At 36.3% G+C, this 20,373-nt stretch overlaps 1 protein-coding gene across 3 annotated transcripts in view; it reads left to right on the forward strand.

Annotated features, from left to right (window-relative positions):
* Nucleotides 1–14,036, forward strand: part of LOC123528872 (DNA-(apurinic or apyrimidinic site) endonuclease 2-like) — a 21,630-nt gene extending 7,594 nt beyond the window's left edge. For all 3 annotated transcript variants that reach the window (XM_045308920.2, XM_045308919.2, XM_045308921.2), the window contains exons 3-7: nt 596–779; nt 3,405–3,551; nt 5,214–5,283; nt 6,301–6,468; nt 7,060–14,036. In XM_045308920.2, the coding sequence (XP_045164855.2) occupies nt 596–779; nt 3,405–3,551; nt 5,214–5,283; nt 6,301–6,468; nt 7,060–7,977 (1,487 nt within the window). In that variant the 3' untranslated portion in view covers nt 7,978–14,036. The remainder of the gene's footprint in view (nt 1–595; nt 780–3,404; nt 3,552–5,213; nt 5,284–6,300; nt 6,469–7,059) is intronic.
* The last annotated feature ends 6,337 nt before the right edge of the window (nt 14,037–20,373 follow it).

Below are 20,373 nucleotides of genomic sequence, written 5' to 3' on the forward strand. Positions count from 1 at the left end.
TATCACAGTGTAGAACACTATTTTATCCTAGGATCACTTAAATACATTTAAATATGAGTTTCTGTTTTTGTTTTGTTATATCTAAATGAGCCGCACCATGAGAAGACCAACATAGTTTGTTTGCGACCAGCATGGATCCTGACCAGACTGCGCAGATGCACAGACTGGTCTGGATCAATGCTGGTTGCAAATGCACTATGTTGGTCTTCTCATGGTGCGGCTCAAATGTTTTACATTCATAATTATTGTTTATGCAAAAATGCATTTTTTTGTTTGTGTTGAATATGTAATTATTTGCATTGTTTGCAATGTACATGTAAATTCTGAACGTGCACGTACATGTGCATGAAAAGAGTGCTATATAAATACGGTTTAATAATAATAATAATAAACCTTTAATTTTATCTTTTTTGTAACAAGAAAGTCATTGAGTTATCAAGGTTACACTTTTACTTACCAGAACATATACTGGCTCTGTAGGAAGCAATATGCAATGGAGTATGTTCAAACATTGGTCAGAAATTGACACAGCTACCTTTTTTTTTTACTTTTTATAATAAATCATGATTATATAAGCTACCAGGACAAATTTTAGGCACAGCCAACTTCTGTAGGGACAGCGTAACACCAGTCTGTGCAGAGGAAGGTCTGGCTGGTACACTGACTGTCAGTGAGACAGGAAGTGTAGGTAACTATGGTAACCAAACAACATTCAGTGATGATGAACTGAAGGACCTTGATGCAGAAGGCAGGACTGTGATCACACAACACAGGATTAGGTAATCTTAGCATCTACAGTAAAACTTTTACTGTCAACCTTAGATATAATAAGGGGTAAAGTATAATTGAAAAATAGTGGCTTTGAATTGTAAAGAAAGAGATTAAAGTGGTATCATCATTGTTTCGGAACACATATTCAGATGGGACCTCTGTGGTCGAGTGGTTAAGGTTGCTGAATCAATTGCTGCTTACAGCTGTGGGTTCGGAACCTCGCTTGGGGTGTAGAAGTCTTTCATGTCAGGAACCCATATAGCTGACTTAGGGAATGTCAGTGGCTCTTCCTTTGATGGTGTCAATGTGAAGATAAAATGAACAAAACAAAATAAACATGTTCTCATAAATGATTTGATTAGTCATTCAGTTTCAGATATATTTCCTGTTGAGAAGTTGTCACATGCCAGGAAAATGATTTTTATGCCCCCGGCATCTACTGATGCGGGAGGCATATAGTGATTGCCCTGTCTGTTCGTCCGTCCGTCCATCCGTCTGTCCGTACGAGGTTAACCAAATGGGACCGTTTCGTCTAGCTTCAATACCCCTTACTAGAATGACTTGATACTAATGCAGATGTAACCTGTGACCATTCCTCATCTCCTCATCTTCAAACATCACTTGACCTCAGTTTGACCTTGACCTTGTTTTGGACTTAGGTTGCTGTGTATGGGCCATCTCTTGGTTAACCAAATGGGACCGATTCGTCTAGCATCAGTACCCCTTACTAGAATGACTAGATACTAATGCAGATGTAACCTGTGACCATTCCTCATCTTCAAACATCACCTGACCTCAGTTTGACCTTGACCTCGTTTTGGACTTAGGTTGCTATGTATCGACAAGGATGCCACCGGGGGCATCAAGCGTTTATTGAACGCAGCTTCTTGTTTTTAGTTGAAAATATTTGAACATGAGATTATTGTGAGCAGTTGTAGTGAATTAATCACTTTTGAAATGCACAAAATTAATACAACACAACACTGAATCTGCCAAGAATAAAGTTTGTACTTGTAAGATAGGATAAAGATTAAGATAAGATTGAATAAAAGTTAGCAAGATAAGTTCGCATGAGCTTTTGCAGGGTTTCCTCTGGGTCAATATCACTTTGCGCCAACAAATTCGCCAATCAGGAAAAGTTTGCGCCAGTGGCTCTCAAGTTAGAGCCAATAGTCTGTGATGGACGACATACCATTTTCTTTTTCAATCTCTTTTTTATTTGATTCTTTACAGTAACCATGCAATTTGCTCTTGACCCAGTCTATCCTAATATCACATTGAATCAAAAATAGTTTTTCATCTTCTCAACCATTTTCAAGAACATTTTCTAAACAAAAGTAATTGCTCAATCTATAAAATTATCCCTTTATATAGTTTGCCATTTTTAATTATCTCCCTTTAAGGGATATTTTCACTAAATAGATGTTTTTAAAACATGAATATTTATCCTAATATCACATTGAATCAAAAATAGTTTTTTTAATCTTCTCAACCATTTTCAAGAACATTTTCTAAACAAAAGTAATTGCTCAATCTATAAAATTATCTCTTTATATAGTTTGCTATTTTCAATTATCTCCCTTTAATGGTCATTTTCACTAAATACATGTAGATGTTTTTAAAACATGAATATTTATCTCTTTATTCTTTTAACTTTTTATTTCAAAATTTATTTAGGTCATTTATCAAAAACAGTGTTGTTTTATATTATTTTATAACTTTTGAAAAGCTTTTTAAAATGCTTAAGTTTCATTATATATATATAACAAATATTCTATTTCCTTTCATACATACAAATGTATAGCGAAAATACCACCTACAGGTATTATTAGCACTTTGTTTTGAAGCTTTGGGGTTGAGCTGTTTAAAATTATCTCTGTGTATCAATGCTTTACGTTGGGCAGGTAAACAGAACCAAATGAACAGCTTTAGTTCATTTGTATCTCAAAAATTCTTCGATTGAAATTATACGACCGCGACTGAAATTTACGAACGCGTAGATTTATTTAACAATGCTTGTAAAAATTTTTATCTATTTACGATCGGAGAATATGTGTATCTTTTGATCGCGCTTTGACATGGCATTATTTCCGACATTTTCTCGGTCTCAGTTACTCCGGCGAATCGGACTGTCATTAAAATACCCTGTAAATTTATCTCGCGTTTTTTGCATCATAAAAAGGTGTTGCATTAGACGAAGCACGCAGCTAATATTTCGTTTCATTTGCTTTCGTGTAAGTAGGCGGGGCTAAATTTGGTGAATCAGATTGACTGATAATCGTTCTTGCGTGGAGAATGCTCTAGTGACTTGGCGAAGTTTTAAATTATGCCCCGAGGTGTAAATCGATATTGACACGTTGTGTATTGTCTTCGTGTAGTGTTAAATATCGGATAATCCGTTATTGCGTCATTGAGAAAGATCAGAAGATCAGATCGACGATTATCTTGTAGGCACCAATGAAATTTGCCAATTGAAGATTTTTAGCGCCAGAATTTACATTTTGGCGCCATTGGCGACCTACAGCAGGAACCCTACTTTTGTATAGACTGGAAACTATTGTACAATACAATATTTTGGTTTACAGATTTATTTAATAAAAAATTTATTTTATAAAACAGATCTGCTATTTCAGGCTTGAAGATGGGACTGAGAAAGACTTGGCTGTGATCAATGTATATTGTCCCAGATTTGACCCAGAAAGACATGACCGCCACCACTATAAACTGAGGTTTTATGCTCTACTTCAGACAAGAGCTGAGGCATTGTTAAAGAGTGGAAGGTATTCAGATATATGCATATACATGTATGTAGAGAACTTAACAGCTGTTTATTAGTGGAAGTGTATAACTCTTGGCAGATTATCAGTTTTTAGTCTGACAGTATACTTGTAACTATTTATGAGATAGCCATGTCTCCCGTGATCTTTTGTGATCACCCTATGTCCGTCGTCAGTCCGTCCGTGCATCCCTCCGTGCATCCGTCCGTCAACAATTTCTTGTCTGCACGATAGTGGTTTCATTTATGATTTTATTTTAACCCAACTTGCACACAACTTGTATCACCATAAGATCTCGGTTCCTTTCTTGAACTGGCCAGGTCCCATTATGGGTTCCAGAGTTATGGCCCCTGAAAGGGCCAAATTTAGCTATTTTGACGTTGTCTGCACAATAGCAGCTTTATTTAGGATTTGATTTTTACCAAACTGGCACACAACTTGTATCACCATAAGGTCTTGGTTCCTTTCTTGAACTGGCCAGATTCCCCTATGGGTTCCAGAGTTATGGCCCCTGAAAGGGCCAGAATTAGCTATTTTGACCTTGTCTGCACAATAGCAGCTTCATTTATGATTTGAATTTAATCAAACTTGCACAAAACTTGTGTCACCATAAGATCTTGCTTCCTTAGTTGAACTGGCCAGATCCCATAATGGGTTCCAGAGTTATGGCCCCTGAAAGGGCCAAAATTAGCTATTTTGACCTTGTCTGCACAATAGCAGCTTCATTTATGATTCGATTTTAACCAAACTTGCACACAACTTGTATCACCACAAGATCTTGGTTCCTTTCTTGAACTGGCCAGATTTCTTCATGGGTTCCAGAGTTATGGCCCCTTAAAGGTCCAAAATTAGCTATTTTGGCTTTTGCAGCCATATAGAGACTTCATTTATGGTTTTATTTGATACAAACTTCCAAAATAACTTCAGCAACAATAATTCTTGGATTCCATGACAAATCAGATCCAAGCGTAGGTTCCAGAGTTATTTTATATCTGATTACCTCCCCTGATTGTAATCAAAATGGATTGATATCAGTAAGTACTTATAGGACTTATTTGAAATTTCATTATTGTCATTAGTTGGACTGAGCCAATCAGGGTAGATAACTATGGACTGATTTTATGTCAAATTACCTCCCTTTATTTCAAATTAAAATGGGTATATCTCCGTAACTAATGAAGATACTGATCTGAAATTTCATTTATGTCAACAGATTTATTTGGCAGATCCTTCTTTTGTTCAATTGTAATAATTTTTTTTTTTAAATTACTTCCCTTTTACATTACTATAAATAGCTTATTTTTAGTAACTTTTTTATTATTGGCCGTAGGGAAAAACTGAGACCATTTTTCTGTGGTACAACATGGATGGTACCTCCAAGTTTTAGGTGTATTTTGACATATCTGTACCTTGTAAGAATTTTTTTTTTTCTTTTTGGTTAAATTTCTTCCCCTTGTTGTTACTGTTCTTTGGACTTAGATATTTTTTCTGAGGACCTCCTTGTCCTCAAGTGCAATGATAACAGGTGAGCGATATAGGGCCATCATGGCCCTCTTGTTGAGTTTTATTAGTTTAGGAAATATTTAAAATTCAGCATATGGAATGTAATCTCGTGATTTCAATAAACAATGACAACAGTATAAGTTGTTTTTGGTGTACTTTCAGTCATGTAATAATCCTGGGAGATATCAACACAACACACAAAGATATAGACCATTGTGATCCTGATGATGAAGTATGTTTGTTTATTTCATCATTATTCAAGAATGAATGTCGGACAAAATCCCCCCTGTGCAAATTGACTAAGGCAGACAAAATCCCCACTTTGATTTTGTTGACTAAAAACAATAACATTAAAAATAGATTAAAAGAAAATATTTTTTTTTTACAATTGTTGATATGATAAATATAGTTTTTAAACAGAATGAAGAGTAAATATGGATATAATTGGAATCAAAGGGAGGATTTTGTCAGCCTTAGTCAAATTGTGCAGGAGCGATTTTGTCCATATCCCTTCAACAATATGTCATATGCATTACTAATTGGAAATCTGCTATAAATCATTGACACTAAAGGGGTATGGCTCCAGATGTCTTCAAATGTAACTAAGAACGATGAGGAAATAATTATAAGACATATGTTATATGATCAAATCAATACCTAGAGCATTTACTTCCAGAAGACCTAACTGAGCTAAGTTAATGTATCTTGTACCAAGATCTATGAAATAAAACAGAATTTTTCAGAAGAAGATAGGGTGAAATTGGCATTAATTTTCAGTTTAGTTTATCGGTGAAGGAGCTTTGTTGCGCTTTCCTTTGGGTACCGGTAATAGAAACTTTAAATCTTAATTTTTGTAAATATCTGTATTAAATTTGAATTAATCTTCAAAACATTATTTTGATGGGCTATTTACCATTGTAAATTTCGGCCATTTTGACACCACATTTTCTTATTTGTGACTGGATAGTTTTTAAAACTTTCAGGGTATCTTACTTTAAAACATAAAAGCAACATTTCCATGCAAATATTTTTTGGAAATTGTGATTTTGCTTATTTTTTACAATTGAAAAAATACATTTTGGGCCATAAAATTGATAAGAATCTAAAAAGTTATTACTACAACCCTCAGAAACATTTAGAATGATATATAGTTAATATCAGGATTCTGCAAAATAAAGCCACAATTCAGAAAAAACTCCCCGTGACAGGTTAGCTATAATAAACAGTAACTTTAACATTTGATATACAGGCGTCAAACAAGAGACCAAGCAGACTATGGTTAAACCAGATGTTTTGGGAACAAGACAAGGATCCGAGCCTTGATACCGATATTGACAAGGAGGAATTTAGTGCTGCTACTCCGTATACAGTTGGTGGGAAGTTTGTCGATACTTACAGATTCTTCTATCCTGAAAAGGTTGGTATCATTTAGTTGTTTTCATTTAAATAAAGATTGTGTGTAAGATTTGTGAAATGTAGAAGTTAGATTGAGCTTGTAATTCAGGAAGTTTCTAATACATTTTTTCATGCAGAAAGCTTTTGATCATTTGTTCAAGTCAAGGAATGTCCTAGTGCCATTGCCTCATTAAATTTCAGGACGGTGCATTAACCAACTGGTGTACTCTTGACTGATCCCTCTATAATTTCAGAAAGGTGCATTAACCAACTGGTGTACTCTGACCAATGTGTCTATAATTTCAGGAAGGTGCATCTACCAGCTGGTGTACTCTGACCGATCCCTCTGTATTTCAGGAAGGTACATTCACCAACTTGTGTTCTCTAACCAGTGTTTATATTTTCAGGAAGGTGCATTTACCAACTGGTGTACTCTTGACTGATCCCTCTATAATTTCAGAAAGGTGCATTAACCAACTGGTGTACTCTGACCAATGTGTCTATAATTTCAGGAAGGTGCATTTACCAACTGGTGTACTCTGACCAATCCCTCGATATTTCAGGAAGGTGCATTCACCAACTTGTGTTCTCTAACCAGTGTTTATATTTTCAGGAAGGTGCATTTACCAACTGGTGTACTCTGACCAATGCCAGAGCTACAAACTTCGGTAGAAGACTGGATTATATTCTAGCAGACATTGATCTTGCCAACAAATGTCTCAAGGATGCCAGCATCATGCAGGATGTAGAGGGCTCAGACCACTGTCCTATAAAGATCGAATTAAATTGTAAATGTTTACCAGCAAAAACCTGCCCTCCGCTGTGTACCAAATTTATGCCCGAGTTCAGTGGTAAACAACAGAAGTTATCTACATTCTTCACAAAGTTAACAAAGAAAGAGGTTAACAGTTCTCTCAATATCTGCAAAAATAATAAAGAAAGTGAAAACATTGTGAAAAAGGAAGAACCAAAAAGTAGTCCGGAAGGTGTAAAAAGTTTAAAAAGACCAGAAAAATCAAATAGTTTTTCACAGCCATTAAAAAGACAGAAAACTACGGAGTTGAAAAAAACTGACAGCAGTTCCAAACAAGCAAGTTTAATGTCTTTCTTTAACAAAGGGGCAGAATCTAAGAAAAGGGCTTTAAAGATAAATCAGACTATGAAAGTAGAGCAGAACAAAAGTTCGGATAAACTTGAAACCATGGAAACATCAAGCAAGTATTTCAGTAACGAGGATAAAACTAGGTCTAATCCTGAGGCAGATGATAATGAGGGTAAAACAGCAAAGACAACTAGCATTGTTAATGAAAACACCTCAGAAACTGCAAATGCATGGAAGAATCTGTTAGGTGGACTTGGCCCGGCTCCCTTGTGCAAAGGTCACAACGAACCATGTGTGTTACGAATGGTAAAAAAGCCGGGCCCAAACAAAGGGAAGCAATTCTATACCTGTGCAAGAGGAGAGGGTTTGAAATCCAATCCAGAGGCAAGGTGCGACTTCTTTAAGTGGGTCGTGAAAAAGAAGACATGATGTGACTTTGTAAGAAAGTGGTGTGTGTTTAACAAAACATGCTAAACTTAACTGAAATTTACCAAAAACATAACAGTTGTTATACAGGACAGAAATGTTGTTCGGCTGAATTATTCAGTGAAGCAAAATGTGAAACTTAGTCTTTAAATCAAACAAGATGAGTTTGCGTATAAAAATTAATATATGATTGTGCTTATTAAGTTAGTGTACAAAGAAGACTGTGCCAATTTTTGGCATGACAATATGAAGTATATGGAGAGCTATCCTACATGCCCTTGTGTCAGCCACAGGCACACGTATAGCATCCTGGGTGAAAAAAAAGGAGACAAAAATCCCTATTTTCATCCCAAGTCAAGCCAAAAAGAAAAAAATACATTGAAAGATGAACTGCTTTCAAATGATATACAGAAGAGACAAGGCCACTTGCTGTTGTGGACAGTTTAACAAACTATATACCACTGTATCATGTGTTGTTACACATTGTTACAAAATGAGACTGACCTCAAGTCTAGAGCCCCTCCCATTCATGAAATATGTCAGGAAACTAGGGTACCAGCTAGCTAAAATTGGGGCACAAAAGAATAGTACAAATACTTAGGCTAAAGTTAGCTTGTCAGTGAAACACATGTCAAATTTACTAGCATTACGGGCAAGAACAACTGAATACATGAAGTAAGGTCGCTCAACTCGGGTCTATAGTTTCTGCTATTGACTTGTCTTCAGTTCAACATAGGTTTGCTGGGCTAGAGTCAAAATGAAATCTTTAAATATATATATATTTATGGTGTCATGTAATAAAACATTTATTGAATGGCTTAAAACTACAGTTGAAACTGGATAACTCGAACTGACTTATCTTGAAATAATGCTTACTTTTTCAAGTCCCAACTCAAAAACATACGCATAAAATATCATTTTAACTCAAATTTCGGTTATTATTATTATTATTATACCAGATTTATATTGGGCCCTTTTCATGATCAATTTCACGTTCAAAAGCGCTTTACATAGTTCAAATGCAGCCACACAGGGCGCATAATTCATCCTCTACTAGTACAGACACAGAGCGATTTGACCAGAGGGACAGAGTGAGACAAAGCTCCCACGACAGAGAGATCAGAAATCAGATACAGGCTTGTCCGCTAACTTAGCCTAGCTCGTTGCGAATAGACAGCCTGGTTCTTTAACGTGCCCAGTGTATAGCACTGATACATGCAAGGATTGCCTGGGTTCCTGACCAGTACACCTCTAGTTGGGGGGGGGAACACTGAAAAGCGTTTCTGAAAATTCCCGAGTAGCTGCCGGGGATCAAACCCCCGACCTCAGGATAGGAAGGCCAGTGTGCAAACCACTGAGCTATCCATCCGTGATACCTCGAAGTGAAATGCTCAATCCCTTGGAATTCAACATAACGAGTTTCAACTATATTTGCCTGCAGTCCTTATCAAGCAAGTCTTTTAGTGAGTATATTATTACACAACTCAACATATAAATTGTCGTCCAAAGTTTGTGCTGTTGACCAGTCTTGAAGAAAAAAAAATCATGAAAATGTATTTCTGGTTTCATATTACAAATACTTGTAGTTTGAAGATTTTTGTCACCTCAACACCAAAAGTGGATAACTACAGTGGCATATAGAAGAGCTTATCCACTAGTCTTCCTGCCTTGTTATATAGTAAGGTTGGTAGTTAAGTTACTCGCGGAGATCAACTCAATCCAGGAAAATTGGTTTGGTTCATTTACGACCATTACTCAAGAACATATTGTTGAAAATGTGTAAATCCCAATTCATAGAAAAAGCATCAGTCACACAAAGAATTTCAAATTAATTTTTGTATAAAAAGCATAACTCTTGCTTAAAGTTCTGCTTTTGCCTTTTGACTCCATTAAATCAAGTTCTGTCTTTAACTTATTCCATAAGGCACGCAGTACTTTTCTTATGGCGCACACAACAGGCATGAGTTTTCCTTAAGCTTAATTGAACAAGTGCGTTCAAAATGTCCTATTCTTTCAAAAATGTCTCTAAACTCAGTCATTAAAGGATGAACCATAGTATTTTTTTGGTCTGTGGCATACGTTAATTGAATTAAGTAGAGATTGCATGATGTTTGTAGATTTATCAGCAAAGGGGCGTTTTTCTGATTTACAACATAGAACATAGAACTCAGCCTGAGATCTTTGTAAACGCAGCGGAGGTGTATTCTACCAATAACAGCAAGGAGCCATTAATGTTTAATTTTCGGAATTTTTCATGTGGGAGTATGTTGACCTGGCTTCCTGTACCAATTTTTGCATCAAGGCTTAAGTTATGAATCTGGATATGGACAATGGCCTGATCTGGTCTAGAATGTGAATGAAAGTCACTTGCCATGTGAACGAAAAATTCATCCTCACTCGAGTCAGTAAAATCCAAATTTTTACAGACTGAATGCACATTTTTAACTCACCTGAGCCAAAGGCTCATGGTGAGCTTTTGTGACCGCTCAGCTTTTGTGACTGCTCAATGTCCGTTGTGTGACGTGCGTTGTTCGTCTGTCAACATTTTCTAAAAAAAAATCTTCTTGAAAACCACTGGGCAGAATTACACCAAACTTCATATGAATGATCCTTGGGTGGTCCCCTTTGAAAATTGTTCAAAGACTTGAATTCCATGCAGAACTCTGGTTGCCATGGCAACCGAAAGGAAAAGCTTTAAAAATCTTCTTGTCCAAAACTGCAAGGCCTAGAGCCTTGATACTTGGCATGTGACATCATCTAATGGTCCTCTAAGAAGATTGTTCAAATTATGCCCCTGGGGTGAAAAGAGGCCCCGCCCCGGGAGTCCCAAGTTTTGCATCGACTTATATAGGAAAAAACTTTAAAAATCTTCTGTCTAAAACCACAAGACATAGGCCTTTGATATTTGGTATGTAGCATTGCCTTGTGGTCCTCTACCAAAATTGTTCAAATTATAACCCTTGGGTGAAAAGAGTCCCTGCCCCAGGGGGTCTCAAGTTTTACGTAGACCTATATAGGATTTTTTTTTTTTAAATCTTGTCTGAAACTGCAAGGCTTAGGCTTTTGATATTTGGTATGTTGCATTGCCTTGTGGTCCTCTACCAAAATTGTGTAGCAGTGGATCTCTTACAAGGTTGTTCAAATTATTACCCTGGGGTGAAAAGAGGCCCTGTCCTGGGGTCACCTGTTATATGAGTTATATAGGAAAAAGTACTTAAAAATTATTGGATCATAGTTCCTGAACTGTTTAATTATAATTACCTGATGACCTCTAGTGATTAGGGGTCACCTGATTGTGACCCTGACCTACTGACTTACTTTCTTGTTTTTTAAGATACAGCCTTGAAATTTGGATGACATGTACAGTTTTGCACACCAATCTTAAAACTGACTTTCAGTGACCATGAATGTGACCTATTGACCTACCGGTACTTTCTTTATATTTTAGCATCAGTTTGCCATTTGAAACAGGTGGCTCATATTACTCAGGTGAGAGATCCAGGGTCATCATGACCCTCTTGTTATCTGTTTCTGGTCTTCACATTTTGGGGAAGTGATTAAGTTTTGAATACTTGTTACATTTTAAGCCAAGTGCTGGACAGTCTGTTTGTTCGCTTGTCAGGGCGGCTGCGTCTTGTGGATATCCATTCTGGTTGGTCATGCTTATTGTATTCCTCTTTCCTTTGTTTGTTTAAATGTCATCCCCTGTGGGCATTTGATTGTGCTGCCCAAGATCCTGCATTCTGGGACATAATAGAATCTATCTCTTTGTCTTGAGCTTTCATGGCCTCTATTTGTTTTTAGCTCGACTTTTCGAAGAAAAAGTAGAGCTATTGCACTCGCCCCGGTGTCGCCATCGCCATTGGTTAAAGTTTTTGATAAAGTCAGATATCTCTGTTACTATCAAAGATATTGACTTGAAACTTAAAATAGTTATTTACTATCAAAGTCTACACCAGGAGAAACAATCCCCATATCTCTGGTTTGAATTTTGACAGAATTATGCCCCTTTTTAACATAGAATTTTTGGTTAAAGTTTTTGATCAAGTCAAATATCTCTGTTACTATCAAAGCTATTGACTTGAAACTTAAAATACTTATTTACCATCAAAGTCTACACCAGAAGAAACAATCCCCATAACTCTGATTTGAATTTTGACAGAATTATGCCCCTTTTTAACTTAGATTTTTTTTTTAAATTTTTTTGATAAAGTCAAATATCTCTGTTAATATTAAAGCTTTTGACTTGAAACTCAAAATAGTTATATACAATCAAAGTCTGCACCAAGAGACACAATTCCCGTAACCCTGATTTGAATTTTGACAGAATTATGCCCCTTTTTAACTTAGAATTTTTGGTTAAAGTTTTTGATAAAGTCAAATATCTCTGTTACTATCAAAGCTTTTGACATGAAACTTAAAATACTTATTTACCATCAAAGTCTACACCAGGAGAAACAATATCTATAACTCTGATTTGAATTTTGTCAGAATTATGCCCCTTTTTAACTTAGAATTTTTTGTTAAAAGTCAAATATCTCTGTTACTGTTAAAGCTTTTGACTTGAAACTCAAAATATTTATTTACTATCAAAGTCTACACCAGGAGACACAATTCCCATAACTCTGATTTGAATTTTGACAGAGTTATGTACCTTTTTAACTTAGAATTTTTTTTACTGGTAAAGCTCTAATTCAGAGTCAAGCACTGAGAAATGCCGAGCGCGCTGTCTTATGGACAGCTCTTGTTAGCTCACCTGTCACATAGTCACAAGGTGAGCTTTTGTGATCACCCTTCGTCTGTCTTCTGTCCACAATTTCTTTTGAACATGACAGAGACCACATTTTGCAATTGATTTTGTTAATACTCTAGAGGCCTTATTTATGACCCAATCTTCATGAAACTTGGAAAGAATGTTTATATTGATGATTCCTAGGCCAAGTTCGAAACTGGGTCATGTGGGGTCAAAAACAAGGTCACTAATCGAATCAAAGGAAAAGCTTGTTAACACTGTAGAGGCCATATTTATGACCCTATCTTCATGAAACTTGGTCAGAATGTTTATGTTGATGATTCCAAGGCCAAGTTTAATAGGTGAGCAATATAGGGTCATCTTGACCTTCTTGTTTATTATATTCATATGATTGCGCAATTTCCTTTGCCGTTTGCCATGTTAGGTCTTTCCCTTTTTCTGTCAGCTTTTCGCATACATGTTTGGATTGGCATCCAAATACTTCCCTCATTGTTCTTTTGGAGTTTTCCCTTTAAGGGGCTCGTCGAACATCAGCTTGCTGTGCCGTTCGAACTTGTGCCAACTGTCTGGGAGATTGGTTGACTCCCAGTTCTTAGAAGTGTGTTGTAGTCCATTGTTTCCTGTACCATTGTAAGGGTTCACTTTACCATTTATCCCTTTGAGTCGTTTACACTTTTTAGCTCAACTATTCAAAGAATAGTCTAGCTTAATTCTACCCACCCTGGCGTCGGTGTTGGTTAAAGTTTTGCATGCAAGTACATATGGCTATCATTTAAAGGCATATAGCTTTGAAACTTATTTTTTTCTTTTTCTATGTCAATTACCAACCTCACTGGATCAAGTCCCATAACTCTTGATTTGTATTTTGGTCAAATTATGCCCCCATTTGGGCTTAGAAAATCCTGGTTAAAGTTTTGCATGGAAGTTATTGTCTCCAAACTAATGCAGAATCTGATATTGAATTGAAACTTCACATGATTGTGTCTTTGGGGGTTATAAAGCTAGGTGATAGCATCAAGTCCCATAACTCTGACATGCATTTTGGCCAAATTATGCCCATTTTTGGACTTAGAAATTCCTGGTTAAAGTTTTGCATACAAGTTACTATCTCCAAAACTAATGCAGATACTGGATTTAAACTCTAAAGATATTTTAATATTTAGGGTAATATTCCTGCTTCTAGGACAATTTAAATAGTCGAGCATTGGCTGTCTTACAGACAGCTCTTGTTTAAGATCTTATAAGAAATACATGTACTAACACATGCATAATACAGTAATAAACAAATAAAACATAAATGCATTTATTATTTTGAAAACTGTTGCTCATCATTAACCAAATTGTTCTTTGGTTTCTAATTACATCCATGTTTATTAGGCTTGTAGATCAGATTCTATCTATATGGATGTCTGCATATCTTTCCTACAAGGGTTTCATTGATTAAATATAACAACACTTAATAGTTTGTAAAGTTCTCATTGAAATAATGTCTTTTCTTTATCACTAATCTTTACAAGAGCATGTTTTATAAGGAGAGGATCATTAGAGTAGGGCATATCAGGGTAAGACTGTGTGGTCATTCCCAGCATTAGGGCACAAAACCAACTAGCAGTTTTGGCGTGATATCTAGGATTTCTGGACTTTTTACTTGGTTTTGTTGATCATAACTGTTTTTGCGGTAAATACCACCTGATTTAGTTTGAACAGACTGTTCGACCTAGGCTAACATTGTGTATTTCTATAACTTTTGTTTCCCTGCATTTTGTGATGGATGGTTTTGGTTGTGAGTTGTGTCTTAGTTATTTGAAGAATAGATTTTGTTCTTCTACCCATTAGGAGCAGATTTGGGGAGAAACAACATTCAAGGGGCATATTCCTGAATTCAAGAATTGCCAAATATTGATCCCAGTTGCTTTCCTTAGCCTTAATAAGCAAATTAATGCTTTGCAATTAAGACAGTTTTCCCAATTAACCTGTGAAACACCATTCATTTGCAAAATCTGCAAACAATCTTGATGACCTTTCTAGGTCATTATCTGTGACCAATTTCTGGCAAATTCTGTATCTTATGACTGTCAGACTTTGCTTATTAGGTAAAAGATGTATCTCAAAAAGGTGGATTAAATCCATTGTAATTACTTAGTAGATAGTTTTTGTCATTAAGAGTAAACAAGTCAGCAGCAATTTTTGCTATTGTCTACCTGGGATGTCTATGTTGTTCTAGGGATTCCTTTACATTTGTATATTTGTGTTTTTGACACATAGAGCACTGAGAAATATACTCAGAAATTTGCTTAGTCATGCCAGGCCAGAACATGTTCTCTTGCTGCTAGAGTGTTTTTCTCCACTCAGAAGTGGCCTTGGTGAACTCATTCAATCAGCTGTTTCCTAACAGAGGCAGGAATTACAATCATTCTTACCTCTGAGTATCGGGTCCTCTGCAACAGAAAGTTCATCTCGGTGATTGAAAAATTCCATAATTTCAGGTTTACAGTTTCCTTGCAAAATGGGCCGGCTGTCAGTTATTGTTTTTTACGAAAGCTGATGTTATCATCTCTCTTTGTGTCGCGTCTTTATAACTCTAGTTGGCAGTCAGAGATGTGCAGTCCTTTGAGAACTGTGTGTGCATGTATGTCAAGGTCTTTGTTTGAGAGGTTGTCTTGACAGAAGGTCACTTGTAGGTATTTCTTTAACAGGTACGAATTTCACATCTAAGTCATATTTGCTAAGTGCCAGTCGTATTCATGAAGTTTTGATGGACATGCACAAAGATGTTTTTGCATTATTGCACACAGTTGTTAGTTGTCACTGTGTATACGCTGACCTTTCTACCATACACATACTGGTGAAATCTAGAACACAAATACACAGTCGCATTCGTTTCTCTTTCGATATAGGCCTATCGAGACTCAGTTTCCCTCAGAGGATCAAAGTATGCAAAACAGGATTGTGCGTAATGATCACTTTTATCTTGTCAAAGGACTGTGTGGTACATCCAACATAAACTAAACATCCTTTTTGACTTATATTGGACTTGTAACCTCAGCTAAATTAGGTGCAAATTACTGCATATAATTCGCCAAATCAAGGAATTTTGTCTTGTCTTTGGGACTTCAAGGTTTGCAGTTGCGTCTACTTTTGAGAGGTCTGAGGTTTAAGTTGATGTGATCAAATCACCAAAGAATGGTACTTCTTTGACCCTTATTACACACTTACCAGGATTTAACTTCACGTCTTTCAACCTTGCTCTCTCTCGAGTGTTCTTTACTTTAAGAGTCTTGTCCAAAGTTATTTTTTCTCCTTTATTGATAAATTTTTCTCTGGCCTTGGCACTGTTTGTGCCAAAACATTACTATCCCTGATCATTTTGTCATTGTTGTGAAATTGACAATCTCTGGCACTTATTCGTAGGCGAGTTATAAAAGCATCATATGATTCTGATCCCTGAACTTCGTTTAAAAACTAATATCGGGCAAATATTGCATTCTGCTTTGGGTGGACATAATTTTAAACTTTATATGAGTGTAATAGGTTTCCATTTTTTTGCTGTCTTCATTTCTGATTATATACACATCTGTTTGCATATCATGGTAATGGTAATTCACTTGTAGCTGCTCATTTCTATCACTTAGGTGTCCTAGAAAAATTAATTTCATGTGTTCTTCAAATTTGTTCCATTCGTTGACAAGGTTAAATGAATTCCATTCAATAGTTGGCGTAGGTATTGAGTGACCTTACATTGTTTATAAATTATATTTTGATATTCCATACTTTAATATAATCCAAATAAAACACTTCTGACACCATGTAATACTAGTAGTGTTTGATTGGGTTCTATCCTTTTAAATATCTGGAATAACATGTGTAAGTCCCTGATCCGCAAATGTGGTTGCAAAGAAACAAATGCAAGTCTACTGTTCAACTTTTATTAAGAAGACTGATGTTAGCTGGAAATGATCCAAGATCTTATAAGCATTTACATGTGATCAAATTTTACTGGGAGCTGAATTCATGAGAGAGTTAAAAAAAACATGATAAAATTACATTCATTAAAAAGTTAGTTGGCCAAGAAGGATAACTCTTGCATGCATTTGGTCAGAGTTATGGCCTTTTCTATACTTAGAAAATAGGAATTTCTTGGTTAATTTTTTTGTTCAAGACCATTTTATTTGAATACTATAAGGGCAAAAGTTTTGAAACTTTGCAAACTTGTTTATCATCTTTAGATGAGTATGTCAGCTAAAAATCACGTCAGAACTCTTATTTACATTTTGTCAGAATTAGTTCCCTTTTTAGCTCGACTATTCGAAGAATAGGGGAGCTATCCTACTCGCCCCGGCGTCGGCGTTAGCGTTAGCGTGAGCGTCACACAAATGTTAAAGTTTGCGTACCACCCCAAATATTTTCAAAGTCCATTGAGATATTGCTTTCATATTTTGCATACTTGTTTATCATCACGACCCCAGTCTGTAAAAAGTAGGAGGCAACTCTATCAAGCATTTTGACTGAATTATGGCCCCTTTTCGACTTAAAATAAATGTTAAAGTTTGCGTACCACCTCAAACATTTTCAAAGTCTATTGAGATATTGCTTTCATATTTTGCATACTTGTTTACCATCATCACCCCAGTCTGTAAAAAGGAGGAGGCAACTCTATCAAGCATTTTGACTGAATTATGGCCCCTTTTCGACTTAGAATAAATGTTAAAGTTTGCGTACCACCCCAAATATTTTCAAAATCCATTGAGATATTGCTTTCATATTTTGCATACTTGTTTACCATCATCACCCCAGTCTGTAAAAAGGAGGAGGCAACTCTATCAAGCATTTTGACTGAATTATGGCCCCTTTTCGACTTAGAATAAATGTTAAAGTTTGCGTACCACCCCAAATATTTGCAAAGTCCATTGAGATATTGCTTTCATATTTTGCATACTTGTTTACCATCATGACCTCAGTCTGTAAAAAGGAGGAGGCAACTCTATCAAGCTTTTTGACTGAATTATGGCCCCTTTTCGACTTAGAATATGCTTATTGTAATGTTAAAGTTTTACTCATTGCTTATATTATACTATCAAGCATGCACTGAGAATAGTCGAGCGCGCTGTCCACTGACAGCTCTTGTTACACTTTCTTGGTTAAAGTTTTTGTTTATGTCTAGATTTCATATTATAATACTATAAGAACTATAGGTATGACACTTTCTATACTTGTTTGTTATCATTAGATTAGTAAATAGGTCAGAATCATAACTCTCTTGCGTTTTATCAGAATTATGGCTCTAATTTTTGCTTAAGAAAATTAGTATTCCTTGGTTATTTGTTTTGTTTAGGTTCACTTTAATTGAATACTACTAGAGCTATAGGTTTGACAGTTTATGCATTTCTAGCTCACCTGAGCACAAAGTGCTCAAAGGTGAGCTTTTGTGATCGCCCTGTGTCCGTCGTCGTCCGTCAGTCTTCCGTCGTCAGTCAATTTGACTGTTAACACTCTAGAGGTCACAATTTTAGCCCAAACTTAATGAAACTTAGTCAGAATGTTACCCTCAATAAAATCGTGGATGAGTTCGATATTGGGTCATCTGGGGTCAGAAACTAGGTCACCAGGTCAAATCAAAGGAAAAGCTTGTAAACACTCTAGAGGTCACAATTTTGGCCCAATCTTAATGAAACTTGGTCAGAATGTTACCTTCAATAAAATCTTGGATGAGATGGATATTGGTTGATCTGGGGTTAAAAACTAGGTCACCAGGTCAAATCAAAGGAAAAGCTTGTTAACACTCTAGAGGTCACAATTTGGGTCCCATCTTAATGAAACTTGGTCAGAATGTTACTCTCAATAAAATCTTGGACGAGTTTGATATTGGGTCAACCAGGGTCAAAAACTAGGTCACCAGGTCAAATCAAAGGAAAAGCTTGTTAACTCTATAGAGGCCAGATTTATGACTGTATCTTCATGAAACTTGGTCAGAATGTTAATCTTGATGATCTATAGGTCAAGTTCAAATCTGGGTCAGGTGGGGTCAAAAACTAGTTCACTAGGTCAAATCAAAGGAAAAGCTTAACACTCTAGAGGCCAGATTTATGACTGTATCTTCATGAAACTTGGTGAGAATGTTAATCTTAATGATCTCAAGGTCCAGTTTGAATATGGGTCATGTAGGATCAAAAACTAGGTCACCAGGTCAAATCAAAGGAGAAGCAAGTTTACACTGTAGAGGCCACATTTATGACCATATCTTAATGAAACTTGGTCTGTATGTTAATCTTGATTATCTATAGGTCAAGTTAAAATCTGGGTCAGGTGGGGTCAAAAACTAGGCCACTAGGTCAAATCAAAGGAAACGCTTATTAACACTCTAGAGGCCAAATTTATGACTGTATAGTCAGAATGTTAATCTTGATGATCTTTAGGTCAAGTTCGAATCTGGGTCATGTAGGGTCAAAAATCAAATCAAAGGAAGATCTATTAACACTTTAGAGGCCACATTAATGACCATATCTTAACAAAACTTGGTCAGAATGTTAATCTTGATGATCTTTAGGTCAATAGGTCAGGTGAGTGATACAGGGCCTTCATGGCCCTCTTGTTTTAGTAAGAAGACTAAGCACAATAACTCTTTTCTTACATATTGACTCACATCTATTTCTTAAAGACAAGTGTTGGCATCCGCAGGCTGTGCTTTGGTTTATATACATGCAGGGCTTTTTTCTCCAAATTGTGAAGAGGCCCTAGTCTTTTCCTTTTGTGAAAAAAACATGCATGATTCTTTTGATTTGTAAAAAACAATTTTACGCTACACATTCAAATATTAACCATTAGAATTATTCTGCATGAAAGTTTTCTTTGGTTTTGGATCCATACAGATGCTGACGAGCAATTTGTCATGTTTCGAAGCCGTTTTTGAATTGCAAAGAGTAATTGTCTAAAATAGTTATTGAATTTGAGCAAATTCTAGTAAATATACCAAGCTGCGGTGGCCTAATGGATAAGGCACCTGCCCTGCAATCGGGAGGTCGAAGGTTCGAGCCCTGTCAGAGGCGGGACTTGTTACTGAAGAGAGACCGGTTGGTGAGCCGCCAGTTAGTTAAATAATGGTTACCGATTGTCTACCTGCTTGGTGCCTGGCATTAAAACATAGGAATCTGGAAGTAATGCTGTTCAATGTATGTAAGTGTCTCATAAGCCAACTTGGCTGGCCCTTTCAGTAGGGGTGACACTGTAATAAACAAACACTTTACTTACACCAAATATTTCACTAGTGATCTGCTGAATGAAAATGGAAGGTTCATTTACGGCAATAGTAAAACGTTATTATTGACGTATAATTTCATTGTTGCATATAAATAAACAGCAAAGAAATTAGATAAAATAATGTACTATGAGAAATTGATGTCGTTATGTTAAAATTCATTGTTCTGATGTAAGTACCGGTAATGCTTTAATTTGAACATGAGCAGTGCTAGTTCCAGCTTGAGCTGCCATATTATTAGCCCACCATCATCAGATGGTGGGCTATTCAAATCACTCTGCGTCCGTGGTCCGACTTCCTTCCGTCCGTCCGTCCGTCCTTCCGTTAACAATTTCTCTTTTTTCGCATCTCCTCAGAAACTACCAGGGGCATTTTGACCAAACTTTGTCATAAT

The sequence above is a fragment of the Mercenaria mercenaria genome, chromosome 13 (genome assembly GCF_021730395.1).
Source record: "Mercenaria mercenaria strain notata chromosome 13, MADL_Memer_1, whole genome shotgun sequence".
Classification (NCBI taxonomy): domain Eukaryota; kingdom Metazoa; phylum Mollusca; class Bivalvia; order Venerida; family Veneridae; genus Mercenaria; species Mercenaria mercenaria.